The sequence below is a fragment of the Contarinia nasturtii genome, unplaced genomic scaffold, assembly GCF_009176525.2.
Source record: "Contarinia nasturtii isolate CC-2019 unplaced genomic scaffold, AAFC_CNas_1.1 Cnas_scaffold_220, whole genome shotgun sequence".
Taxonomy (NCBI): Eukaryota; Metazoa; Arthropoda; class Insecta; order Diptera; family Cecidomyiidae; genus Contarinia; species Contarinia nasturtii.
In genome coordinates this window covers 3,625,847-3,653,674 of record NW_022197577.1, presented here as the reverse complement: position 1 = coordinate 3,653,674, position 27,828 = coordinate 3,625,847, and the positions used below count along the sequence as shown (strand labels likewise).

Genomic DNA, 27,828 nt, shown 5'->3' with positions numbered 1-27,828 from the left:
AGCAAGATTGTGAAAAATAAAAGAGGTATAGAAAATGTGTCTCACTCACACATTCGTAATGCAGCATTCAAAATTAGAGTCAAACCAATATATTCATTATTCAATAACAATAATTTCCAATGGTTGCACCATGTAGTGCGTGTTAAGCTTTCGCTGTGGGCTCGTTTTTAAATTTGAAAGCAATTTTTTTTATTATTTTGCCCTTCAGATTGCACAGATACAGATATATTGAGATGGGGATAATATGAAATTTGCGAGTTTATTCATATTTTGTGCAATTTGATTTTAATATATCGGAAAGAAGTGCCCCATAAAATTGAATGGTTGTGGCTTTGTTTTACATTTTTATTGCGTTGTCTAACGATAATGAATTTGTTTGAGCAAATATGCAATTCACTGTCCATCCAAATGTGGATTATATTCTTGGCACTAAACCGATTCTCAGCACTAGAAAAAAGATACAAAAATTGTAACAGTCTCGCTATAAATTGCGCAGTGTAGGTTGCTTGGTTAGATTTATTGTATATTAAAAATGAATTTCATTCCATGTATTTCCGTTAACATGCAATTGGAATAAGATATTCCATGTTTGTGCATAAAACGCATTTGCAAATATAGAAAGAGCAGAAGCGCACCACTGAATCAAGATTCGTGGCAATTTTCTTGGTTGAAATGACGTCACATAGTTTGTAATTCCCACAAAACACACAGACATACAGAGAATGCATTCTCATGCAGTGTTTCATATATCGCTATCAGTATCCGTAAGATAACTGAGAGGGATATATTCAGCCAGATATGAGTGTCAAAATTGTGTCAAAATTGCATTAGACACGCTTACCATCTCCAGTGTCTAATTTAGACAGTGTCATATCTGGCTGAATATATCCCTCTCAGTTATCTTACGGATACTGATAGAGATATATGAAACACTGTTCTCATGCGAGAGAGAGTTGCGGCAATAATGTTCTTATTTTGGCAAATGAGACAAAAATTTAAATTTAAATTCAATTCTTTCGCCCTCACCATCTCTCGCTCATCTCCATTGAAATGAGACCAACTTTATTTATTTTGGTGTTGTAGTTTTAAGCTGCTTGCTATCAGATAGTTTTTCTGCTGTTTCTAGCTTACTAAGACTGACTGTGTAACTAGGTGAAAGTGAAACCGAAAAACGAAACAAAGAGAAGAGACCAAGGTTAAATACAAACATGATGACATTGACATACGCAACATTTAAGTTTTCGCACCAAACCGAATGTGATTGTATATTGACGTTAATGACGAAAACTTTTCGAAAACACTTACAAAATGAAAATAAACTCTGCACTTTTCGACAAAAGCTCGGTTGTGTCGCTGAATTTGATTGTACCTCATTTTTATTGTCGAATAATAAATTCTATTTGAAAGATTATCTTCTATCGTCATTACATCCCGCCTGCTTACGAAAAAGATCCATTTGGAAAAATGAATTCACTTGCGACATGATTTGCAGACAACGATGTCGCATTTTCTTCATTTCAAATCTAGTTTCCTATTATATGATAGTATTTCACTTTCGCACGATAAAATGAAAATGATGATTCTCACTAGATTTTGGCATGCACAGCCAATACTCATGTGAAGTGAGCTTTTATCGACGTTTTATAGTCTTAAAAAGTTTCTCTTCGCCGCACACACACACAAACACACACGACTAAACTAAAGCATCAAAGTGGGATTATTTACTAAATTGAAATGTGGTGAAATCAACTGTTTTGTTATGTGCGTTTATATTATTGTGTTGTTGTGCATGAGTTGCTTGGGGACGTTTTTGTCGTTGAAAATTGTGCCTCTGTGCTCTCTTATATAAAGACAAACAGGATCTTTTACGGTCATTTCTCTTTCATAACTATTGCATTCGCCACATCTTTTATCGATGAGATGCGCAGTAGCAAATGTTCGATATAAGAGCAAAGGCATTTTAAGAGCTGGATTACCAGAGATACTTTTGGTTCTATGGTCGAATGATTTAGTTTACGCTAAACGAGCCAACATCTCGTTCACATTGAATCGTTTGTAAAAGCATTTATTTCGGTTTTAAAATGAATGAACACACATTTTTAGTAAAAAGAAACGTTTCGTTTTTCTTTATACATTGGCAAAACAGACTATGCCATATGTCTCAATTTCAACACAAACACATTTCGAATACAAGCTATTCGACGTTTTCAGACGGGGGGAAAACAAAGAGACAGTTTTGTTGATTTCGATTTTCCCTACAAAAGCGTACATAACGAAAACGAAAGTATACCTTCTCTATCTCTCTCTTTTTTCCTCTCAAGAATAAAGCAAAGCAGTGGGGGTTGTCGCCTGGGTTTTTTGTCGTTTCTGTATTGTATTTTGTATGGCATATACAATAGTGTATGACATTTCTTTCTTCAGTGTATTGCTGCTGGGCAAATTGTCTAAGCGCACATTTCACTTGTGTTCACGTTCAAGCATCAAACGCTCTCAACACATGACATAAAATTGTATTGAGGCGCGTGAGCAAGCTTTGTGCCGTACTATATGACTCTGCGGCATTTCAGCAAACAGAAGAAAAATCGCTGAGGAAGTTAATGCGATGTAATATGAGATGACAGCGATCAAATCAATATATGTGTATCATCAACATTATGAACATAAGATATTCATAAGAAGATGCTTTTTTGTTCCCTTTGCCACTGTAACATACTATACATACATCAGTGGCCAAAGTTCAATCCAGAGAAAAGTGGAAAAAATGCACTGAGGCTAAATAGCGAGCATAAATGGAAATGAGAGGCAGGCCAAAAAAGCAATCGAAATTGTCATCCTCTCCCGGATTTCTTTCTTGTTTTTGACTTGGCAATTGAAGAATCGTAAAAGCAGACACATTTTGACTGTGTTTTTTTCGGCTATATGTCTGAATTGAATGACGACGTTCTTTCTTCATTTGTCTGTCGCATGACTTTTTATAAGATTCAAGGGTGTCACAGCATACAATTTTTTTTTGACTCTGCGCCGTGTGTGTTTGCATAAATGGTTTATCTTTCATGTAAGATTCAAGCGACTGGGTTAATCAAAGTTGACATGATGGATTTTGTGACAGACAGAAAAAACGAGATTGATATGAATTTCTTTTGAATCGAATTAGAGAGATGAAAGTCAAAATTGGCGTATTGGCACCGCATCATGGTGATTGCAACATTGGAATTGAATATTTTTCGCATCACTTAGTCCAAAAACAAAACCAAAAATAACAAAATAAAGTAATGGAAATACTCAAACAACAAAGAGTCTCAATCTAAATATCAAACCATTCAAATTTGAGTGCGGTTTGTATTCCAGCTATTTGCATAGCATGTCAATCAATAGCATATTGACAACGACAATTGAATTTCCATGAATTTTAAATGAACCTCAGGTTTTTTCCCCTTCTATTTTTCATTCGATTCAAAGAATGCAAATTAATATCGAGAAATCAAATATTCAACAAAATTGCCAGATCTGTTGTTGGATTTGAATAAGACGCAACCGAATCGAACCGATGAAATATAATCCATTGAATGTGGAACATGTATTTATCTAATTTAGTTCATAGATTTAAAACATAAGAGAAATGGAGGGGGAGATGACCAACAAATCGATCATCATCACGCCTCATATGGCAAGACAAATAATTGACAGATTATTTTTTCACTTTATCCATGGTTCGGGCCGGGTGTTAGCGTAACGTTTAAATGAAAAAGTTCCGTGTGTAACGATATCATTTGATGTGTATCCAATTCCATATTTGGTTATATGGTTCAACAATGTTACCAGTTTCTGGATGAGCAAATATTTACACACGCTTCCTTCAATTTCAGTATCAATTTTCGGACATGTCGATGACGAAAATGTGATACAGAGTCGTTTAAATGCTTCGAATTTACGTTCTAAACGATTTTCGCCAGTTGTCTTGTTGTACAAGTGCTTATTAATTAAACGAGACATGAAAGCGCAATCTCTCTAAGCTTCTCTCTTACACTTCAATGAAAAAGCCATGCACGTATAACTGCCATCGATTTTATTGGTATTTACGATGCTCACCCTTCGCAACAACAAAATAAATATTCGTTCGTTCGTTGGAAATTCGAAACTATTTATTCTCAATTTTCAGTTTTTGTCGATACGTGCGACGATGGAAAAAGAAATTTGTCATGATTTTTTTCCGATACTTTTTTTTGGCGATCACGATTCACTACATTCAAATTCCACGCCTATTTTTTTCCGTCAGCGTTTTTCTGTTTCGTTATTTGCACAGAGAAAAAAAATGAGATAGAGAGAGAGAATAAAGAAGGGGGAAATTTATACGATTCCGAACATTTATTTTATCGAATAGTCCTATTCAATTTCGAACATCGAATAATGAGTATTTTACGTGAATTATCTTGTTCATTTTCACACTCACGGCATTTGGAAATGTTTTTACGGATTTTTTTATCATCGTGAGTGTTTTCTCATTTGTATAACAAGTGTTTTCGTTTTTTGTTTTGTTTTTTTTTTTTTTTTTTTTCAGCAATCAAAATAGACAAATGGTTTTGCTGAAACATTCGTTTCATATGCAATGATATTTTATTCAGATTAATGCTGTGTGATTTTTTCTTACTCACAATTTGTTGAACAAAGTTCGTTCGGACACCAGTTTATGTACTGTTAATGGTTTTTTTTTTTGCAAATAAACCCAGTGGTTCAATTCATTTCCGCAAAAGTGAGCAATTTTAATTAAAACGTTAAATATTGAATGTGAGCATTCATTTTTTTCCCACCGCTAAATTCATAAATTAAAACTACTCTCGCATTGCGAAAGTAAAAGAGAACAAAAATACCGTAAGTAAAAAAAATCGTTGTAAACTTACCGTAAATATCGTTGTGCACATTAAAAACACCTTCAATGTTCACACGTTTATTAGACAGAGTGAGTGATCAAGCGAAATGGCAGAAAACTCTCGTTCACAGTGTTGAAATCGTGTAATTTTCGAGGTGAACCAAACGAATTAAAAATACATCAAGTTCGGTGAGGAACGACGACAGACAGAACTACACAAACCAGTTGAAATAACCACAAAACGAGCTAAATCACGAATTTTAAACTCGAAACACACTAAAAAAACTTATCCACTATAAATCTGTAACGCACACACCGCACATACACATACTCTCTCCTTCAAATCACTGAATTTGTTGCATTCAAACGTGCATAACTCAATGGAAACATAACGAGACAGAAAAATACGTTTTTTTCTAAAAATATTTTAAATTTTTTTTTTTTTTCGAGTAGAATGTTTAATTTGAAATGCTATGTTCCGGGCCGTTTTTCCGACTACAATCTTCTGATAGTGATAAAATATTTCGTGCTAGCGCGATTACAACAGATTAAATTCGACACGCATATAGCTTACACTGTAATTGTATTTGGATACTATTTGGGTTTGTAAATGTTTGCTATTCAAAATTTTGTTTCTTTTGGTATTTTAATCGCTGAAATTTGGTTGCTGAGTTGCTTTTGTTGGCTAATGTTGGAATTTGGGTTGTGTTCTCTGTTGAAAATCCTTTTTCAAACCAAATGCTCACTTTGGGAAATTCCCTGCCGATTCACCACTCTGCAAATAAATAAGAATGCTTTAGTGGAAGAAAGACAAATGGAAACGATATCATTGAAATTAAAGTAAATTTAGTCCTTTGTGTCTACACAACGAATTCACCTGGTGCATCTTTGTCAAGTGGAGAGAAAAATCGAAAAGCAGGAATTCTATGTACTACCCATCAACCTTTGTTCCCAACATTTGGAACATTCAATTTTAAAATGACAGTATTCCTGGTATTTTTAGTAAAACTACACATGCGCATTTTCGGCAAACTGAATGCGAAAGATAAACGTACGATTTAGATCATATCCTATGCTTCCAAAAAGAATTCGGGATTTGCAAAAGTACTACTCCCAAATTGAATAGATTTCACATTAAAAAAAGTCCCCTTAATTTCAACTAACGATAAGAACACCAGCACATATAAATTTAGTGATAATCTTCGGAAGAAACACTTTGAAGAAAATAAGTTTGAAAACTTGTCGATCGAAAATTGGTACAAATGATATTGTAGTGATTGAGATAATAAATCTATTATTGTGTGTATGGGTCTGTGTCAATGTGAGAAAGTCGCTTTCAATGGGAATGCTCTGCGTTCAAAAGTCTTGATCATTAATCAATTTTTTTAGATTTATGCTGTTCGAACTTTTCTCATTTATACCGTTTTTTTTGCTCAACATTTATCTGTTTATTACTTTTGGTTTTCGATATTGGTAGATAACTTTTTGCGCAACAAAAAACACCGAATACCGAAACAATCAGTTGCTCTAATTGGATGCCAATATTTGGCAACATAATTTTTTCTTTACAAAATCGATCTCGTTTACTATCATTCATTGTGTTTTTAATCCGCTTAAGAGCATGGAGCCTCTCTGTTTTTTCTCCCGATTTGTATTTATGGTAAGTATACTTGATTTGGTTCTCGATATTGCAATGTATGGCAAACTTGCCGAAGCAATCAGGTTGTAAATTTAATTAAAACCATTTTTTACTATGTGAACTATGAACAAAGTCAAAAGAATAAACAACTTTTTTTCTAGCTTGTCGAGGTTTTTTTTTCTTGAAAAAAATTCCCCGCAGCACCGGAAAGGAAAAGTTATTTTCCGTTTCATAACAGAAGCTTCGAATGGCCAAGTCTATCGTTGTTTCATCGTATGTGAAGTATGATTGTAATCTATGTGTTTCATAAAAACTTTGGAAATGAATAACGCAAAGAGAAAACGAAATATTCTGGGCAATTTTTTTTGCATATTCATCGAAAAATACGCTAAACGAATCGAAAGTTATGTTTTACATCGACAACCAATGGGAATTATGTAGTAGTTCACCCAGTTCTTTTTCATCGGTTGAAGAAAAAAATATATTGTGGCAATCTTATGAAATATTCAGTGAATTGTTACTTTGACCTAATTAAACGAAAAATTTCAAGCAAATTTTGTTCAACAGCGCCACAAGTTTCCTCTTCCATGAAATTCCAATGGATAAATATTGTGATGAAATTTATTTAAATATTGACTGAACAGAGAGAAAGAGAAAGAGAGAGAGATCCCAGTTGATTTTGGCAAAATTTGTAACTTTTCAGCGAGCTGAAAATAGAACACTTTTGCTTTTGGCATGTTTACACATTTTCTTCATTGAAAGCATTTGATTTATTTTTTACATTTGTCAATTGTAAACTTAATTTGAATGTACATCATTTTATTTTGTGTTTGTGTTTGTCGCCCGCAGAAACATTTTTCCATTCAATTTAATTTTGAGTGAATTTTCCCAAATGAGTGTACGAAAAATGATGAAAAACAGCCTTAGCTTATTAGCTTTTTGTATGAAATGGAAATGCCACTATTTATTTTGGGTGTTTGGCATTACTTTGAATTTGATTGTAAAATTCGGGACTTTACCGCACTGTCGTTGTCGTTGTGATAAGCCACAACAATCAAATTTTGCACACAGATCCAAATGTAAACACGCATGGAAAATGTATACTGTCCATCGTTTCAAACTCAATAGCCTAATAAAATTTACTTTGTTTTACATTGATGACAACTTATGGTTAGTGCACTCCGTCTGAATCGAATAAATCAAATGTATGGCACTTTTGGATTTTATAGTACATGTAATTCATTACAAAATGTACAATTTAATTGTATTTCATTGCCGCACCCATCTGGATTTGATGAATTTGTGCTGAAACACTCATTAGATCCAAGTACACTTGCTGAATATTTAATTGAATATTAACAAAATTTCGGCTGATGCAGTTGCTCTGCAGTAAATGAGCTGAATTGGCTCGGTTGTGTGGCTTCATTTGTATATGATGCTATATATTCAAATGCATTTCAACATTGGAAAGGTGACAATGTTCAACAAGCTAAGAAGAGACTCTCTGATAGTTGGCCATTTATTTTGTGCAATTTTGCACGCTATTCATTCGCAAGCACCATGACTTTAAGATTCATGAAAAATATGTGTTTTGGTATCGTTGTAAATTCTTGAATGTTTTGTACTAAATGGCAAACGTATCACTTTTGCCACTGCCAAAATGCACCCAAAGTGCTACTCGGGCGAAACGTATACAGTGTTGAGTGTGCTCGTTGTGAAAATGTTCGTTGCTTGTAACAAGTGTTTTACCAAGGAGTGGTCGTAAATTTGCATTTAAAAAAAAACATTTCACTTTTACATTTATCGAATGCAATGTGGTAGCTTGCCTGTAACAATTGCAACGGGTTACTTGACAATACCATTGATGTTACGATGAAACTGTGTCATTTTTGAATCCATTCGTATACCTCTATTTACCATTTTAAATGAGAGACTTACAAATCACTTGCACTTACGTTATGAAAGTTGCAGAAAAAAACGCAATTAAAAAATAAGCGAGTATTTTGCGTAATTGCTGCCGATCCTTAAGCGTAATGTTCGGTATATGCACACTGCACTTAAGCATCACAAGTGCCATTGACGTTCAAGAAAAGTGTGTGTGTGTGTTTTTTTTTTTATCCTGTGCTTATGATGTTCGAAGAAGGGAAAAATGCATTTTGCCGTAACAATTAATCTGATATTGAGACAGACACATTCCTACATCGTAACAATAATAGCAATAATCGAAAAGCACTTAACGAAAATGAGAAACATTCGAAATGGAGTCGCTGCATAAAAAAAGCACTTTTGTGATATCACAAAAAAATTAATTGGAATGAAAATAACAATAAAATCAACCGCTAACAACATTTTCGATTTGTTTGCGATGGTAACGCGTTTACGTACGTATGCACTTTTCTCTCCTAATTATAATGTTCAATGTTATACACAACGACAAATTTCACGTTTAGTTTTGCAAATATTTCAATGACCATGCACATATTTAATCAAACGTTTTTTGAATGAGCAAAAACACTTTTCCACTATGAATATACTATATGTATTGATTTGAAAGCAATTTTACTTCGAAAATCCATTGTAATTCGAATCCATTTAGCTCCGAATAAAGTACAATGAACTGAAATCGAAATTATGAAACTACCGTTAATATAAAGAGCCATTTAACAAAAATCCTTGTGCGAAAACATTTTCAATTTTACTATTTTGAATATCATTAAATATGGAATGATTTGAGGAAAATATACGAATTCGTTAGTCCAATGATAAATATACGAATACGTTTCGGAAAGGAACCGCTCTCTCTTTCTTTCTCCCTCGCACTTTTAGGCTTAGATTTTGTTTGCCGATAAATTCACTTGAAATGCGATTATTTACTTTCTCTCTTTTCTCTCCATAGATTAAAATGTGTGTATTATTCGTCTCGTTTTTCTGCTGAAATGCTATTTGTTCGATTCAGTTGGATTCATTTTCCATTCATGGCATTTTGCACGGAAGAAACAATTGTGTATGTGCCTGTGCTGTACTGCTTCTGGTATATTGAAAAAGCAGTAGCGTTGAGGGTTTATCTCATGTAAATGGGCATATATGTAATACAGAGACCGTTGATACTGGTTGCGAACGCTTTATGTGCTACATGTCTGTTTTTGAGAGTGCGTACGGTGTATGTGTGCATGTTCATGTGTATAAAACACAACTCTCTTGAATAATTTGGAAAATGTATAATGCTTTTTTTCGGGTTTGATTTTGGGTTTATGTAAACATACGGAACGTTCGAATGGTATGCTTGATATTGAATGCTACCGTGTTTGCACGCACAATGCCTCGTCACTTTATGTTTAGTAAAATTCATAATGTGCTCCCCATTAAGAGTTTTCTCTTTCTTTGCCTTGCTTTATTCACTCTCACCACTACCGAGATGAATGTGACACAAAAACGGAAAAAGCATCTCCTCAACGGGCTCGAGAACATGTTCGGTTCACTCACAGTGGCACAGTGTCATGTGAGAATATACACAAATGGTCGGTACACCATTCATCCGAAAAGAAGAGATATTGTGCGTACGCGCACATCGAAAACACTCTTCACAATTGCTAGATTCTTTGAGCTCACTCGGTCGTCTTGTGTCTCTACGCTGTTTCTCTCTTTGACTATAATTCAAGACTTTGGCAACATAACTTTAGCAAATAATTCAAATGGAAAAGGCACCGAACGTATATGTATATTTCGGGAAAGTTAAATAGTGAAGAGAAAGCGAGAGAAAAATGATGAAAAACGGCAAGAAAGAAAATCGACCGGAATGCAAAAGACAAAGAAGGCAGAAAAACAAGTTGATGTGATAGGAAAAAAGTTAATCGTTTTAGCAGACATTAGGTTTGAGCTATGGATATAGCGGCTGTCATTTCATAGGCGATATTCATAGGCACTATTTATCTCGTTTTAATGCATTTATGCATATTGTGCGTTATTTTCTACATCTCTCTCCTACTCACATTCAAATGTACAAAAGAATAGTAGGCTATTCCTACTCGGTGTTACAAACAGCACACGAATTAAATAGCGCCTATGAATAGCGGCTATGAAATAGCAGCCGCTATATCCATAGCTCAAACCTAATGTCTGCGTTTTAGTAAAAATATTGAGATAGAAGAAAAAAAATGTTTTCCTCTTGAATTGGGAGCAAAAAAAAAGTTCTACGCAATGATAACAACGTACGAATGTTGGTTGGTTTAAGGAGCAGTAAACAACTCAATATTACTTTAGTTTTTTGTGACCTCTTTTGAAAACGCATACCAAAAAAATGGGTTAAAAATTAATTCCACAATGAAATTGAAAACCCATTTCATCAAATTCGGTTTTATTTAATCCATATTAATAAAAAAAGAGAAAGTAATATCCCATTTCAAGAGCAGCATCATCTGACGTGTTAAATCTTATTCTTGCTGATAGGTATGGTTATTTGTCTGGTCAAAGTCTTTCAACGAACAGAGTTTCGGGTTGAATGAGCAAAGCTTAACACATGACAACACTCTCAAATTATCAAATTTCGGAAAACGGTACACGAAACATGTTGAATTTTCTTTGCTAAACTGGTATTCATGTGTTTCGAAACACACTCACACGAACCATAATTCCATGGACAATTAATTTCAATTCAGAGTTGATGTGTGAGCTGAAAATTTAACCAAAGCCCATAAATGATGGATGCTCAAATCCCGCAAATTCCCCATCGTTCGTCGATGGTTTGGTGTTCAGGTAATCAGCAATGCATTATTTCGATTTTGAATTTATGTGATGATAATCAAAACGAGAATAAAATGAGTGATTTTGTGAAAGCTCGAGAAAATGTTTCATTTTCTCTTCCTCTTATTCTTCTTCTCTCAAACCACTTTTTTCAAATCACATACATAAGCACAAATATGCGAACACGCACCCTCTTCAGACGGATTTCACAACACATAAACAGTGCAAAAGCAAAAGCGAATATATGTGAAAATGTTGAATAAAAAATGCGAACATTGGAACCATGTGTGTGAGAAAATCTTTTATTATCCTCTCTGTGTACGTTTTTTTTTTGCTTTCTTGTTAGCATTTCGGTAACGGTAAAGGTGCTGCTGTGCTATCAGGGAATTTGATGCGCGTTCTTATGCTTTACTATAACACACAATTTTATTCAGCTAAAACTTCAGCGAACGCACATAACTCTCTTCTACTTTTCTCATTTCTATCGCCTGTTTTTTTCTCTCTTTTGGCCAATATAATTTTCGTTACACGTATTTTCCATTCTTCTTACATTTTGATCTTTCAACCGAATGGTATTTCTTTTTTTTTTACTTCTCGCACAAGATGCAATGATTTTGTTTGTCCCAAGCTATTTGCGTTCATTCACTTCCATTTACTTCACTTTTGATATTTTAACATTTTTATGCATCGCCATTAATTCGAAGTCAATTAACAAATATCTATGCAAACGTATTAGTTTTGTTGAATTTTTTTAGCTGCCTTTTCTGTGCAGACAACAGCGTTTACGCAAAGACAAACTCACGTTGAAGAATATTTTGAGTCTGTGTACCGGTGTATGAATCTCTGATTCAAACGACAGTCAATCCGGGACTGAACGCTTCATGCGAATTTTTTGTGTTCAACCCAGTCACTCAGCTCTGACTTTACCGTTTTTGCGAATGCCTAACAACACTATACGCTATCATTGTATTGGTATTCACACGCTTGCGATTTCCTCACATTGGGTTTTGATATCAACTTAATGGAGACGGTTTATTGCTCACAATATGAGTGAATTCAGGAATACGATTGAATTGTAAACAGTTTTTATTTTATCGCAAATCATTTAGATCCGATGTTAGACATCAATGTTTTCATCCCAAAAAATAGATTGATAAGTGAATTTCATGAAATTCATTATAAAAAACAATAAAAAATTCGCTGGCAATATAATTTGCCCATAATTTCAAATGCAAAATGTACCATCAATGAATGTTTACATATTTAAAACATCCTATTCGAATATTTGAAATGTTAAACAACGTATTTTGGTGTCTGTATCAGCTAAATGGAGCCGGTTTGAATTATTCGAAGAAAACTCTATATCGCCCGCGCTATACGCGATAAAATAGAAAATAAGTACTCAGTGATATTATTCCTCGTATTTTTATTTCTTTTATGAATTCAATGATTTCTTACAGGAATGTTTTTCACATATGCATTATAATTTTTCAGAAATTAGGCTAAGTCAATCGAGATTATTTACTCAGAAACGGCTGATATCAAGAGAAGTGAAAAAAGACAACTTTTTATGTCTCATGCATACTTCATTAACATCCATAGCGCTTATAACAGCTTGCTGCTGCATCCAGATGCAAAGCCGTTGGCTACGTACTCAGCATCAAAACATCGGAAAGTGAGAGAGACGATCTATACTTAGGAAAATGTATGATGTAATTTCGTTTTATATTTGCGTATTTATAATGTTGCTTTCGCAAATATTATCGCCCATCTCTTAATATTAGAACGTAGTCAAGTGCACTTCTTCGAAAGTTTTTTCCCTTGAACTCATATTTAAATTTGAAAGGATTTATTCCGTCGTTAACGTATTTATGACTTCGCCATTTCTTTTTGTTTTCTGCATTTTTCAGATGCAATTTTCACTTTATTCCATTCTGTGCTAGACAAAAAAAAAAGTCCTATCAAAGAAATTAATCATATTGTGAAAAATAATAAGTCTCCTGTGAATATTTCAAGATTTAATGCATTCAACTCGTTTATATCCAGAATTTTTTCATTATCGTTGCATTTATTTTGTAATAGTTTTCATTTTATACTTACATTATGGTTTGGTTGTTTTTTTTGGGGAAAAATCGTTACTTGTTTGATGCCTCAACGATTTCTCATCGCATTTAGGTTTTGAAGCTTCCATCCTCGTTGCAAAGCTTCTAAGCTAAAGCTTTTGAAGCCGTTAAGTTCAAAACTAACAAGAATAATGTGAAAAATAATAAAAACAAGCAATTTATTCTATTTTTATCGATGATCGTATGAGGATTGATAAAATGGTTCGTTAGAACTTTGTTAAACAGAATAGTAAATACTCGAGTCAGCGTATCGTTCGAGCGATAAGAAACTTATCAAAATTTAATAAAATTGACAGTATTTGTAAAGATAAGAAACAATTTTTCTAACTAGACTTCATTTGAGTTAGTTCAATATATAGATTTATGATTCATTTGTAACAATGGTATCAAATCATCATCCAGATATATCTGGAGAAAAAGTTGAAAATTAATATCCAAAGAAAGATAATAATTCTAAACAATTGCTTTATAGTTGACTATAAACATTACGAATGCAGCTACTATTGTTATTTATTTCGCCGGTACTTTCTCCTCTGACTCATGCAGCTGTCGAAGTGATTAACGTTTCTTTGTTACTATTGAATTACTATTGTTTTGGAGTGATAAACGACTATAACTAATGAATAAAAACAAAATAATCTTTAAAGTCATTTAATTTTAATATATAAAATACTTGAGCGCGAGACAAACATTTGTTTCGATGCCACCAGGCATCATAATTATTCGCAACTGTTTTCGAAAGTCAAAAAATATTATTCAGAATGTGCTATAACATGTGTTTTTTTATTGTTGAATGATAATGAGCGTAAAATGAAACATAACCCACAGAAGGCTACAAAAAAACACTTATTACTCGAATAAAACTTACTTTTTCTAAATGGTGCCCCATGTGGTGCCCCCTACATGATCTCATAGCCACTCCAGGCATTTTCATATCGGCACGTTATAAAAATTGACCCACCCTAATATATATCATAGCCAAATGAGTTACCATCTATACTATTTGTAGATTCGTAGTTTATCAACTGCAAGCGGTTAATTGGTTTAAAAGTTTTCATAAGTTTTGTCTTGCGGCCAGTATTGATTGTAAAATCAATGTTCAATAGGCTGAAGCAAAATCACTTGAACGAAATTGTCGTAAATATCAAAGTGTAATTGAATTTGCCGCTTCACATGATTGAAATATAATGTCATTTTTATTGTACAAACGCATATATCTCAGGAGTATTCACAATTGAATCGAGTGTGACTTATCGCACGTCATTTTCACAAAGTCAAGTCGAAAGCAAAACTAGCACAATTCTCGAATAAAACGTAACAAACCATCTAAATTGATGGTTCTAGCGGTGACATAAAACACAGTGTCACGAATGTATGAAGTTATTCAACCATGATGTCACAACGCTCAAAATTTTTGGCATACATACGCATTTGCATATTTACTCACAAACAATTTACTTGCATTTTGTATAATGAAAAAGAGGTTGGTTTGTTTGTGACAAGCTACAGGGTCCTACGGCTACTAGATTGCGTTAATAGAAATCATATACATAGAGCAGCACGGCAACGGTTGATTAATATTTCTAATGTGCGTGCTTGACTAAAGCACATAACGATAAAATCACTCCCTGGTCTGCAATAATGATTGGCTGAAAAAGGGCAGACTGAAGCTATTTCATGTCTATATTAATAACGAAATGTATTATATCCGCATTGGACACATATCACATGCTTGGAATTTCAAAAAACAATATATCGATGATACAGTTGTATTGAGAAACAAAACAAAAAAATTCTTATCGATTTTTTTATAACACTGAAATTCACACGAACATGGTCAATTAAAATGCGTCATACAAACCAACAACTGATGTGAATTATGAAAACGGCTGAAAAGAAATGATTAATATCACACTTGAATAAAACACATCGTTTTGAGTTTTTATGGATTAAATTTAATGTGAATGAATGAATTGGTCAAATTTATTCTAAAAATATGAATATATATATTCTCTTCTTTAAATTGTTTTGGGAATTTTGTTTATTCAGGCTATTCGTTGGTATCGTTTAAAAAATATTTCTATTTTATTATTTTTAATTTTATCTAGCTAAAGGCTGATATTGTTTGCACGTTTGAATAGAAGATATTAAATAAATAGAATCCAAGATCAAAATATGTGTATGTGTATTATTTCTTTTTCTTTTTTCGTTTGAACCAATTTCAAAATGTAAAACAATAATAAATATTTTATCGCCACTTCTAACATCTTCGTTTTCATTTTTTTGTCCATGCAAGCAATCACTTAATACTTAAATTCGGAACAGAATCAACAGAATATATTTACATTTTTTATTTTACACTGCAAAAATATTTTTAATTCTCTTCGTAAAGCCATCCAACATTTATCTGACTGCATTTGGTACCCGTTTATTTATTTTTTGCATGTTCTATGTTTCATAGTGTTCCTTTTTCTTTTATTGGTTTAGAAAATAGAAACTTCACCCATTAATCTATCTAAATAGCACAATGTTTTGAATTGCTTTATTTATAACAATTCCAGTAGAATTTATGATTTATTATTCACCATATATTTTGTACATTGAAACCTAGTTGTGTTTTTATTTTATATTCACTTGTTTTGTTTTTTACAAAATATTTACGGTTAGTGTTTAGTTAACTTTTAAATTCTCTGTGCAAAATCGTTTATAAAAAATGTTGTCTATTAGTCAAGGCCTCTTGCTTTTCTTTTGATTCTGGCGTATGGGCCAACCTGTGGATCCATGATGAAATCGTATAAAACTTGTATCCAACTGTTGTGCTGTGGCATATCATCGTAAAATTCGGCAGCAATGCGTTTAACTTCTGGCAATCGAGAGCCTGGTACAGCCGGAAAATCGTGGTGTTCATTGTGGTAGCCAACGTTGAACGTGATAAAATTCAATGGTCCATAGTACGAATATGTTTCAAAGCCTTTGGCAAACATATAATGTTCGGAAATGAAATGGCCAGCAACTGGATGTAATCCCATTGCCAACAGTGTGCCAATAATCAAATACCACAGTACTCTCCAGCCGAAAAAATGAACGACAAATGCATCGAAAATAATCTGAATGATGGCATTTATCACTTCCAAACGGTTTGGTGGTTTTGGATTGACGATCAATGGTCTTATTAGGTAGAAAAGTGGTTGCAAACAAACCCAACAGAATTTACCAAATGTTGTATCGAATAGTTTTGCTTCAATTAATGTGGGTAAATCTGTGTCAATCACCTCATCGCCTTGATATCGATGATGTTCCAAATGGTATTTCTTGAATGACACCGACATCGGAACGCCAAGCGGTAAATTGCAAAAGAATCCAAACATACGATTTGCCATCGGTCGGGCATGACCAAATGCCAAATTATGTGCAATCTCATGTATGGCCAATGCAAGTGAATGATTTATAACACCACCAAAACAATACGCAACTATCAAAGTAATCGGCCAAGATTGTCCTTTCATAATAAACATCATTGCGAATTGCAACAATACCATTGCGCTGGCAACATACTTGAAGTTCGGATCATAACCAAATAGTTTTTTTGATTTGCGGATATTTTTCAAGAATTATCTTGCGACGTGATGCATGCGGCTCTTCCGTATACACCCATTCAAAATCTGTACGTGACACTTTCTGTCCCATTTTTTCTTCTTTTTTTTCTTCACTTTACACTTGTTGTTGGCTTTTTTTTGGTTACACTAAATTTTCTTTGGTTTTAATTGAACACAAAACGTTTCTATTACGTTTTCTTTCTATCAGTTGACTGTCATTCAATTATTCATAACTTTTCAACTATTTCAATAGAATACGAAGAAAGCCGCACACACAAATTCACTTGTGGCCGCACTGATGGTGTCTGTATTGTATATGGACATTTCTATGACAATCGGCTCTCATGGTTCGAGTTTTTTTTCTAATTTCTTTTCCATTTGACATTTAATCACATATGCGGGTATGTTATTCAGCACTTATGGCTGAATAATGGCTGAATAAAAACATACTCTCCTATCGTTATATTTAATAAATATGCTGTGCAAGTATTGCCAGTTCTAACTGTCATTTGAAATTGAATTGTGTGCTGTTCACACGTTCGGAATACAACAGTATTACATTTTTTTAAAAGTCATATAAATTCAAATTTGTATTGCCTTCATTTGATTTTGTTTTCAATGGAACATACTGTGTACAAAAAAAGGCTTAATTTACGCTTTGATGCAACAATTATATTTGAAGTCAATCAAAACAAGTTGGCTGAATACAACTTTTATATCTTTTTCGTTAACTGCTGTCACTGCGTTAATAAAGCCGTTTTCTTGGACCCCAAATGGGTCCATTATGAAAACTACCGATATCTCTTTGAAGCCTTGGACTCCCTATTCGGCAAGTAAACAGGCATCCAAGTAACTTTTTTAGGTAATCAAGTAAACTCTTTGTTTTACGCTCTGTGTCACTGTAACTGTGCTTCTCAACAACAAAAAACACAAACACAGCTATCATTATTGTCGTGCTTTGTTGCGTGTGATTTCTTTGACATTTGGGAGCTCTGTCTTCTTGAATCACATTTTTTGTTGTTTGTCAAGTAAGAATATTTTCCTATAAATTACTTCGATTTTCTCTCAATATTTTCTCATTTTTCCAGATTTCAGATCATTCAATACAACCATGAATGCCGACCGCAAAACAAACGAACCACAAAAACCGAAACTGTCACGAGAAGAATTGATTCGATATTTGACGCGTCACAAATTGAAGAAGAAGCAACGCAGAATTTTACCACGCACATTTATCAATACACAGGGTTTGCGAAGATCACAGTTGGAGCAAAAAAAGTCGACTGAAGTAAAACCACCAATCATGGGTCCCAATGTGAAAGCACGCTTGGAAAGCAATTTGACACTTTTACTCGAGAATCAAAACAAGGTATATCGACACATTCGGCCACCTGAAAGTTATATCAGCATTGATTTTGACAAACCAAAACCACCAACGAACCAGACAAACGATGAAGCCGAAAATACCCAAAAGTCAACAACTGACGGGGCCTCTCAAAATTAATTTACACATTTCCATTAAGTAAGCGTTTCTTCTGTATAATTCATGAAATACATTTACAAAATATTTGAATAAAAATTCATCAATAAAATATGTGAAATAAATCAACGGTATCGATCAATTCAATTTTGAAAAAAATAGGCTAAAAATTATTTATCACATAGTCCCATGAATCATCATCCGTAATATTTTGATTATTATCGTCTGAATCTTTTTCATCTTTGACGTATTCCAATGAAGGTTGAAGACCTTGTTTTACATATTTTGAATATGTTGGCACCCACCAGTCGTAAACTCGAATCGATGACGCCGGTTCATAGACAACAGAACCAACTTTTGCACAGCTGATATTGTTAAATTGTATTTCAAGTCGATAGTGATTGCATGAACGTGACAAATGATTTACAATCGATGCGATGAATACATTCGACTCAATCATATCCAATCTGGGTAATGGGTGAAATTTTGTCGATTCAATCTGAAAATTTGAGAAATTTAATGTCACACATTTCAAAAGAGGTCTCTCATTTTCACATACCATAAGTAAACTGCATCCTTCTTCCGTATTAAAATAAACATCTCTCAATGCCTTAATCGTTCGATTATCCTTACGTTGTAATTGTTCTGATTCGTATGTCCGTGAACCCGGTTGTAGTTTTCGTTTGATTTTGTAAAAGTACAAAAATTTCATTGCATCAATTTGCTGAAACCAAAACTGAACGACACGATGTTTGACGAGCATGTGAAAGTCCTGTTGGGATTGTTGACGCACACGATTCACAAATGATGGGTAAGTAAAGAACAATGAACGGATTGTACATGCTCTAATTCCACGCGGGCGGGTCATGCAATCCATAGTAAGACGCATTGGAAGTTCAACATTCGCTTTGTAATACCTTCGATACAAACATTTCCAAAACTTTAATGTCGTTGTTATCGTATAGGTTTGCCTACAAATTAATGCGAAAATTGTTATATCTTCAGGTCGAATGTATTCAGAAATTAGGAACCAAATATCATTCGGGAAGTAATTGTAGTTTTGATCGTCTTCCACACTAATAACGTTTGCGATTTTTGATTTACTCATTTTTTTCGTAACCATATCCGCATCGATATCAAGTGCTTCGTATTCACTGTTTGTTGCATCGGACTTCATAGTGTTCGATACACCTTTACGAATTCGACCCGATTTGTTATTAGCGTCGGCATACTCTTTGATTGATATGTCTATAGAAATGGATCATAAAAATGTGGAAGTTTTTGAGAATTTTTGAGATTTGAGATTTGAATTTTACCTGAATAATTGTAGTAACTTCGATTTCGTGGCATCTTCTTCAAGAGTTGCTCAACTTTCTTCTGACTAACAACTATGCCTCGGTACTAGTCAATTCCGTTTCACTACCCGTCAACTCCGTCTGACTACCTTACTGATTGAAAGAAAAAAAATAATTCTAAATAGAAATTTAAATTTTTATGCAAAATAAATAAATAACTCACGCCAAATATTTAATCTTTCTTCGGTATATAATCATATATATTGACTTTTTTCTCTTTTGTTCAAATCATAGCATATTTGTACAAATTAAGAAGAATATATCTTTTAACTAATTGCAAATGTTTTTTTCTTCTTCTTTTTGGTCACAAAAAATATTATTTCTACGAAATAATGTTTGACTTTTGATGTTTTGATCGGAACTGTCATGAACAGTTGTGTATAAATTGTGGTCATATGTGTGTGTTTTTTATTCGAACTTTACCTTGCGCTCAAAATTGGTACTTATTCAAATTCATGGTTCTATGTGAATTTGGCAAATATGACAGTGAAACATATGGTCGTATTTCGAATACATTTCATCTCTTTCGAAATTGAAATATTGTGTAGAGTATTGTGTAGTGACATATTACTTCGTACTAAAGTCGTACTCATACACTAAAACATTTTCATTGCTAGCACAGTTATAAACAATGCATGCACTTGACAGGCGTAGAAGTTTCGTATATGTGTACTTCGTACGCTGTTTGTGTATGTATTTGTGTTTGACAATTGATATCGCATTCAGTTGAGCAACATGGCGGTGAGTGGAATTTTGTTCTATGGTTAACGATGTGTAGATTTTCTCTCTATCTCCCTCGATTTGCCTCTGTGCATGTGTGCAACCAATACGTTTATATCGTGCACGAATTGAACGAAGCGGAATCGGCTTGCGTACCGTCAAAGGTGTGTCTGTGTGCTACACTAAAAACAAGAGGCTCAAAAGCGAAAGCAAATCAATTTCGATTTTATTTTTGACAATAAAAATCCAAGCGATAGAAACAATCTAAATGGATTCCAATTTGATAAATCAATTCGATTGACAGCCACATGTGAATGGAACAATAAACAAAATATTGTGACACAAAAGAATATTGATGATAAAAAAACAGGCTGCATAAAATAGCGAAGTGGAATATGAATTAACAGTAATATCAGTGCAAATCAGTCAATAGATTTAGTGTGTACAATTTGTGTGGATAGAAACCGAGCCAGAGCAGATAGAGGAGGACAGAGACAGAGAGTGTGCGACTAACGCACACATAGACACACTAGCACGCACCAACACGAATAGGCATAAAAAAGACGAATGGCTAACATTGTAGAGGATTCTTTCTTTCCCTTAGAATGACTTCTTCTTCTTCTTCTTATTTTTCAGTTTCATATTCATTTATCTGATGCTCATACTTATAAGAAGGCATTTAATGTTGTGTGTAAGCGTTTTTAACGTCGATAAAAAATCGAGATAGACTTTGGTTGTGGCTCTGATACGTACGTGTGATTTTGAGCTGCGTGCGTGTGACAGAGATAGATAATTCGAGTGTGTCTGTATGTACCGCGTTCGTATGTTGACAGAGTGTGTTCAAGTGATTCTAGTTGTACGCGAGGGTAGACGATTTGAGTTTCTCTTCAAGCAAAAAATTGTCAATCCAAAAAAAAAGAAAACTATTTCATTGTTTTATCTTTTCATTTTTTCGCGTTTAATTTTGTTTTCCCTTTATTTGCCCAATAAAATCGATGTGCAATTTGGAATCCGAACAGTTGAATTGAAAAAAAGAAGAAATTAGTGTTTGGTGAAACCGAATCGATAAAATGTTTGACAGTGAAATATCGCACCAAAGTGGCAATAATAAACGCTAATCATAATCGAAATACAATGCGGTATTGAAAACGGAAAACCCAATGACATTTTGCCAGTTAAATTATTTTTATTCAAGAAAAAATCGGATTTGTGTTCATTTGTTTGTGGTGTGATCATCTATATCATTAGGAAACATGTTAATTACAAGCAACAGCACATATTTTGTCGGCTCACCAATTGGAATTATGTATTGGAAATTAAGTAAAGTTTAGAAGAAGAAGAAAAAAACAGAAAGAGAAAAAAAGTTTGCACAAGCAAACGTATGTTTTGTTCAAAGAGAGAGAGAGACTGTCAATTGGGCACAAATCAAAAGCGATTGTTTCGCTGTGAAATGCTAACACCATCGATATAAAAAGCAAAGTGAAAATTGTGGCATCATTTTCTTGACAATCGACACAAAAATCGATTTTTTTGTATCATCGAAAAAATTGATCGGATTTTGAAATGAAATTGGCAATAGACATGTGTGTCTCGTAACCAAAAAAACTCATGTAACACCGTACGAAAAAAAATCCAATACATTCGCGCAATACATAAAGTTATTTTCTCGGTTCCTGTCTAATGCTCATTGCTTGTCTTGTGTAAACGTAAACGATAAACAGAATATAATATATCGACGATTTAAAGAAAAGAGAAGAAAAAAAAACGATTGAAAATATAATGTTTCGTTAATGATGAAACACTGTTTGTTAGTTCATTAGTCATTGATGAATGGAATGGATTGTGTTTATATGTTTTTTTTTTTTGTTTCAGTTGAAGTGTATATCGCAAGTGTGAGCCAATACATACAGCCCAAATAGAATAAACACCACTAAAACTGATACTATACACATTAAATTTGTTGAAAAAAAAGAGAACAAAATGAAAGCATGCTTCCTAAGTACGGGACCAGTAATCAAACACTTCGTACACCCCGACGTAATTTTCAAATGAATAACCATACAAATAAATTTTGTAACCATCAACCAATGCAAATAATAAGCAATTAATTGTAATACAAAGTAAATTAGAGGAAGAAAAAAAGCGTCGTGTGTCTGTTTTTTGACTGTGCGACAAGTGACAGAGCAGGACAAAACGACGCCAAACCAACAAAGTTTAAATATCTAGCACAGTCAAAGAATAGCATTAGCAATAAAGTCTGACACAGTAAAAAAATAGTGATTCGTTTTGTTTTAAAAAATCGTGAACGTTGCCATAAAAATCTAAATCAAAATGTGGAACATGATGTGTGACGTGATGCCCACCATATCGGAGGATAACATCTCGCAAAGGTCATCACAATTCAGTGGTGATGATGCAAACTTCGAACAATTGATGGTGTCAATGCTAGATGAACGTGACAAATTGATGGATAGCCTGCGTGAAGCTCAAGAACGTCTCAACGATGCTGAAATCAAATTGTCCGACACGGAGAAGGAGCGTGACAGTCTACAGAGACAAATCAATGCAAATTTACCGCAGGTAAGTCGAACGGTTTTGTTCAAAATTTGCAAAAGTAGAGAAAAAGAAACGTTTGAAAATACACGCAAAATTGAATCCACTTAGTCGGCAGGCTAAACGTTAAAGACTAAACATCGTCCAAATTCCAATCTCTGAACTGTGGATTGTTCTTTGATCTATTTTTAATGCACGTCGGGCTTTATTTTCAATGGCCGATATTTCTTCTTCTCGTTTTATGCATTTTTATCAATCAGTAAATAATTATTTTTACCATCTTCCGGTTCATACCATCAGCGCATCTCGTACACATACTTATTGAATTCTCTGTCGCATGAAATTGAGTCTGTCAACAAATGGTTTCAATTTATGGATCTTAAAAACTCTTGATTGCATGCGAAGCAATAAGGAAGAGCCACTCAAAACATCAAAAAATGTTGAAACACCGCTCGATTTTTTTCCCTTTTGTTGAGCCATTTCCGTGGAGCATTCACGCATTGCTAGCCAATTGAGTTCATTACCTTCATTTATGGTTATAATTGGATTTTCGACTTCTAACCAACAAAGCAAATGTACACTGAATTTTTTCTTACTTGTTTCCATTTTTCTTTTGAATAACAAAATCGACTAGCAAAAATATGGAAACAATTTTCGTTGGGTCGTTCTTGAAGTAAATTGAAAATATTATCACAGAATGCCGTCCATGAAACCGCTTCCTGTTGGTTCCAAGAAACAGCTGTGTCTCGACGCGGACACACTCATAAATTTGCTTTGCATATAAATATATTGTTATTAACGCGATTTTGATAATGAAGGGAGCTGAATCAAAAAGTCTTTCATTCAAAATAATCAAGTGAGAAATGATATTTATGACTCGTTCATCATATATCAAAGACTCGTTTTGCCAAAAAGTATATATGCATTTTTTTATAGACAGTCACTTCGATGTCCCATTTGAATTTTACTGTGAACGACAGAATTAATATAAAAGAACGATCGAGCAACATAAAGTGAACCGAATCAAAGCGGAAAAGTGGGGGCGTTTGATGTGTCAATGCCAAACATCACTGCAATAACAAACCACTCAAAATATTCGAACCAAACACTTTGCTGACTAAAAAACACTCTTTTTTTAATGAAAAAAAAACATCCAATGGCTTTTTCAAGCTTCCAAAAACGTACACTCTATTGGACAATAAAATATGTGTCTGACAGATATCAATGCAGCATTAACAAAATGAAATCATGATAGAATTGCTTTTTTTCAATTTATTTCAAAGCCAAAATTTCATCCTTGTTTTTCTGTTGTTTTTCATAAAAAACCTCGAAACTTTTTTCAATTTTATCGATGATTTCTTTCACGAGATTCGCTTTTTTTTCTTCATCATTGAGTGCCATTTTTATTGGTTCAATAACCGATGTGTGGATTTTGGCTGACTCCTTTTTAATTTCGACATCATTTGGGGCCAGTTTCTTTTTGGCAAATTTAGCCAATTCGTCGATCGCATGTTTTACTTCATTGAATTTATTATTGAATAATTTGTTGGCATAATAATTTTCAATTTGTCTCATCGACTCTTCAAAATGCTTTGTTTCAACGTGCATACGAAAAAGAATGCTGTGCAATTTCTTTATAGCGTCTGGTGAAGAAGATCCGAACTTCTTCTTAATAATGGCTTTATTAATATTTGGAAATGGTTCTCCTCGTTCCATTCGTATATCACGAAACGTTAGATACACATCGCCTTCAGTATTCTCATTTTGTATAATAAGATTATCAATGCTTTGGATAACTGATTTTAAAAGAGTTGTCAAAGTGGCCGGATGTTTTTCACCAGCAAATGTCCTAATCGATTTCATGCTATATCCAAACCAGTCAGTGAAACGAGTACATGAATTTGCTATACCATAGATAGCATCCACCTCTTTGTCAACAGCCTCCAGCGGGTTATTTGCCATACTGAAACCGATAAGCTAAAATTTAGGCATCACAAATTTTGTTATTTCAATGAAGACACTTTAAAAACAACTTTGCAAAAATTACGTACAACGCCAACGAATAAAAACGAAAGCAACTTCATTTTTTATTATTTGTGCTCTGTGCCGCAAAAAGTATTGTTACCGAAAACAAATTAAAACTGTTTCTCATCATGGTCTCTCACAATCTTTATATATACACGATTTATATCGAACGATTCTCGTTGTGAACAATTTTGACGTATTTTTACGTCATTATTATTATTATCATTATTGTTGTCATCGTTATAATTTTATTCACATTACATCCAAAAACATTTTCAGTTGGAAATCATTCATTTGAATTCATTGTGTCAACGATTGCTGATCCAACAATATTCTTTTCTCTGTCGATCCTAAGCGATGCTCAGCAATAAATTATTATAGAAAAATCGAATTGCAAATTTTAAGCCGGCAACTGGAAGCGAAAAAAAATATATTTCAAAATCGAATCCTAAAAGTTTCTAATAACACCTGCTACACAATATAATATTTGCATCTTCTTGCGATATTTTCAACATTTTGCATTATTCACGTATTGCTTTCGCAATATGAATGTTTGCTATGCATAAAGCGCTTCGATTCGGGTTTTGATCTCGAGTCATTTCTAACAAATGATCCATTTTCAAATTCTATAAAATATGAATTGTGCCATGTACGTTAAACTTTTAACATAATGCACATTCTCTCTCTCTCTCTCTCTCTCTCTCTCTCTCTCTCTCTCTCTTGCGTGTGCTTCGACATTTAAGAAAAGAAATACATAGATATGAATTGTTAATAAAAATTGAGATTGAACGTCAACGTGTGATGGGTTTCCAGAGAAAGTATATTCCACATTATCCGCAAGCATCACAATGTAATCCCATGTGTATATATTTATCAAGATCATGTTGAATCCACTTTGTTCATCGAAAAATTAACGAATTATTATTTATTTAATTCGAAGCTCAGATAAAATTCATCGTTGATATTGCCATAAATCCCGCACATACATGGAAAAATGTTTTAATGTGATAGATAGAAGTCAGTCTGTTTGTCGTCATCTTTTTCGCATATCAACGAACTCGAGTGGAAGATTTAATTTTCAAGAGGTTTTCTTCTGCATTGCGAGCATTCATCGTTTGTGATGTAATTAGCTCAAAATATACAAAAATATTCATATATGTGCGCGCTGTGATGCGTACATTATGCGCATCATCGGAGAAAACTCTCACTCACGCACTCTTTTTTTTGTTCGGCTTTCTCTGAGTATCAGGAAACTTAGAACAAGCACTGATGTTCATAAAAAATCAACAAAAAAACTAGTTTGTTTTTCCTGTGCTGTTATTACTCTCTTTACCAGCGGTACCAGTCACTGTTTAAGTTATTTTTAGACAAAAGAGAGAAATAAGACAAAGTGGAAAAAAAGAAGAGAATCAAAGTGTCATTTACATTTCACATCACTTATGGAAGAAAGTTTATTTTTAACACAATTATTATTGTTCTATTTTCTTGTTCTTCTTTTGGTTGCAAAGAAACGCGCGATGAAATGAAGCGTATATGTGTATGTACGTGTTCGGCCCGAAGATAGGATCCAATTCATTAAATTTTGCATTTCTATGTATTCATTCATTTAATACCCAATTGATTTGATGGAAAAACCGAAACGGCTGATGCACATATAATAATTTGATGAAGAGCCAAGTGCTGGTTTCATGTTCATTACAGTGAAATTCGTTATATTTTGTGGATATAATACCATTCCATGAACGAATTCATTAATGATAATAATCATCCAGCAGCATCGGCGCTGACATAATAAATCAAGGCAATTTGCACCAAAGCAATCGGCCAACTCCTTTCAAAATTACCAAGTCCAAACAACAAACACGGTTTCCAATAAAACCACAACCGTCTATAATTTACTCAACAAGAACAGATATAAATGTAAACTTAATACAGTAAACTGTCTTCTTGTTGTTGCTCTTTTAGCTCATCGTATTTCTTGTGGTTAATTAAGATTTATTTGTGTTTTGATATTCAAGCCATTGTGTCTGCGCCGGTTACTCGTTTTGCCTCCCAATGATCTAAAATGACAATGTAACATGCGATTTTTCTTATTTAACATCGCTCTCATGCCAGAGATTCAAACTGATTTCATGCGTGGCTTTTTTCTCTCTCTTAATCTTTTTTCCCTTTTATCGGAAGTTTCACGCAGTGATTTCTGCTCACGTCACCATTAATCATCTCTCTCGCGAGCATAAAACTTCGTGTAAATTTGAGTATATATATACATTTGATGGTGTACACGCCGGTTGGATTTCACTAAACACTGGGGAACAATAGTTTTTATTTTGTGCTGAAGCATTTTTTTTTCGAAACAAAGTTTGTCGGAATGAAGTTATCGCTTCCATTTTTCACATTGATTCAAAATTGTTCAGGGAATATCATATCATTGCTTGAGTGAAAATCAATTTGCATTCATTGTGGCACATCATTTCTCCTTTCACAATGCCATAAACACGTAATCATTATTGCATTGATTTAATTTATTTGAAATTTCGTAAAATACCATTTGCGAGAGCTGGCACGTTGCAAGTGCCATAAATGAAAAATCGATTTTTGCGCACAACGAAGATGAATGATATGATAATCAAACTTTTAAACTGAGTTCTTTTTTAATGAGACCAAAAAATTGTTATTTCATCAAAACTTGAATCGAGTCGCAAATTTGTGTCACTAAAATCATGCAGCAAT

At 33.7% G+C, this 27,828-nt stretch overlaps 5 protein-coding genes across 17 annotated transcripts in view; 1 reads left to right on the top strand and 4 right to left on the bottom strand.

Annotated features, from left to right (window-relative positions):
* Positions 1–12,107, bottom strand: part of LOC116337124 (inactive dipeptidyl peptidase 10) — an 82,719-nt gene extending 70,612 nt beyond the window's left edge. For 3 of the 7 annotated variants that reach the window (XM_031761457.1, XM_031761463.1, XM_031761464.1), the window contains exons 1-2: positions 11,797–12,098; positions 4,899–5,642 (exon numbers count right to left, since the gene is read on the bottom strand). The gene's annotated coding sequence lies outside the window, so the exon portion shown is untranslated. Of the gene's footprint in view, positions 1–4,898; positions 5,643–5,744; positions 5,782–8,461; positions 8,557–11,796 lie in introns of those variants that run through there. The other 4 variants (XM_031761459.1, XM_031761458.1, XM_031761460.1 and 1 more) reach the window with 4 other exon arrangements.
* A 3,281-nt stretch (positions 12,108–15,388) lies between these two features.
* Positions 15,389–17,327, bottom strand: LOC116336945 (sphingolipid delta(4)-desaturase DES1). Its single transcript, XM_031761183.1, is given in 2 exon segments — positions 15,389–16,956; positions 16,958–17,327. Coding segments are annotated over 2 exon segments (963 nt in total). The 5' UTR covers positions 17,057–17,327; the 3' UTR covers positions 15,389–16,092.
* Positions 17,328–18,483: 1,156 nt separating this feature from the next.
* On the bottom strand, positions 18,484–20,804 carry LOC116337239 (transmembrane protein 183). 2 transcript variants are annotated; one of them, XM_031761650.1, is made up of 5 exons: positions 19,964–20,804; positions 19,762–19,893; positions 19,477–19,693; positions 19,005–19,416; positions 18,484–18,944 (listed from the first exon to the last, which is right to left on the bottom strand). In XM_031761650.1, the coding sequence occupies exons 2-5, from the start codon at positions 19,793–19,795 to the stop codon at positions 18,609–18,611; spliced, it is 999 nt and encodes a 332-aa protein (XP_031617510.1). In that variant the 5' UTR covers positions 19,796–19,893; positions 19,964–20,804; the 3' UTR covers positions 18,484–18,608. The 2 variants fall into 2 exon arrangements, with proteins under 2 accessions (XP_031617510.1, XP_031617509.1); XM_031761649.1 differs by having other exon boundaries at positions 19,005–19,693; positions 19,964–20,777.
* A 378-nt stretch (positions 20,805–21,182) lies between these two features.
* LOC116337238 (liprin-alpha-1) overlaps positions 21,183–27,828 on the top strand; it is a 65,427-nt gene continuing 58,781 nt past the window's right edge. For 2 of the 6 annotated variants that reach the window (XM_031761646.1, XM_031761647.1), the window contains exon 1: positions 21,184–23,100. In XM_031761646.1, the coding sequence (XP_031617506.1) occupies positions 22,852–23,100 (249 nt within the window). In that variant the 5' untranslated portion in view covers positions 21,184–22,851. Of the gene's footprint in view, positions 23,101–27,828 lie in introns of all 6 variants that reach the window. The other 4 variants (XM_031761643.1, XM_031761642.1, XM_031761641.1 and 1 more) reach the window with 4 other exon arrangements.
* LOC116337240 lies at positions 24,231–25,221 on the bottom strand. The gene is made up of 2 exons (XM_031761651.1): positions 25,125–25,221; positions 24,231–25,050 (listed from the first exon to the last, which is right to left on the bottom strand). Exons 1-2 carry the CDS (start codon positions 25,155–25,157, stop codon positions 24,346–24,348), a joined length of 738 nt encoding a protein of 245 aa, XP_031617511.1. The 5' UTR covers positions 25,158–25,221; the 3' UTR covers positions 24,231–24,345.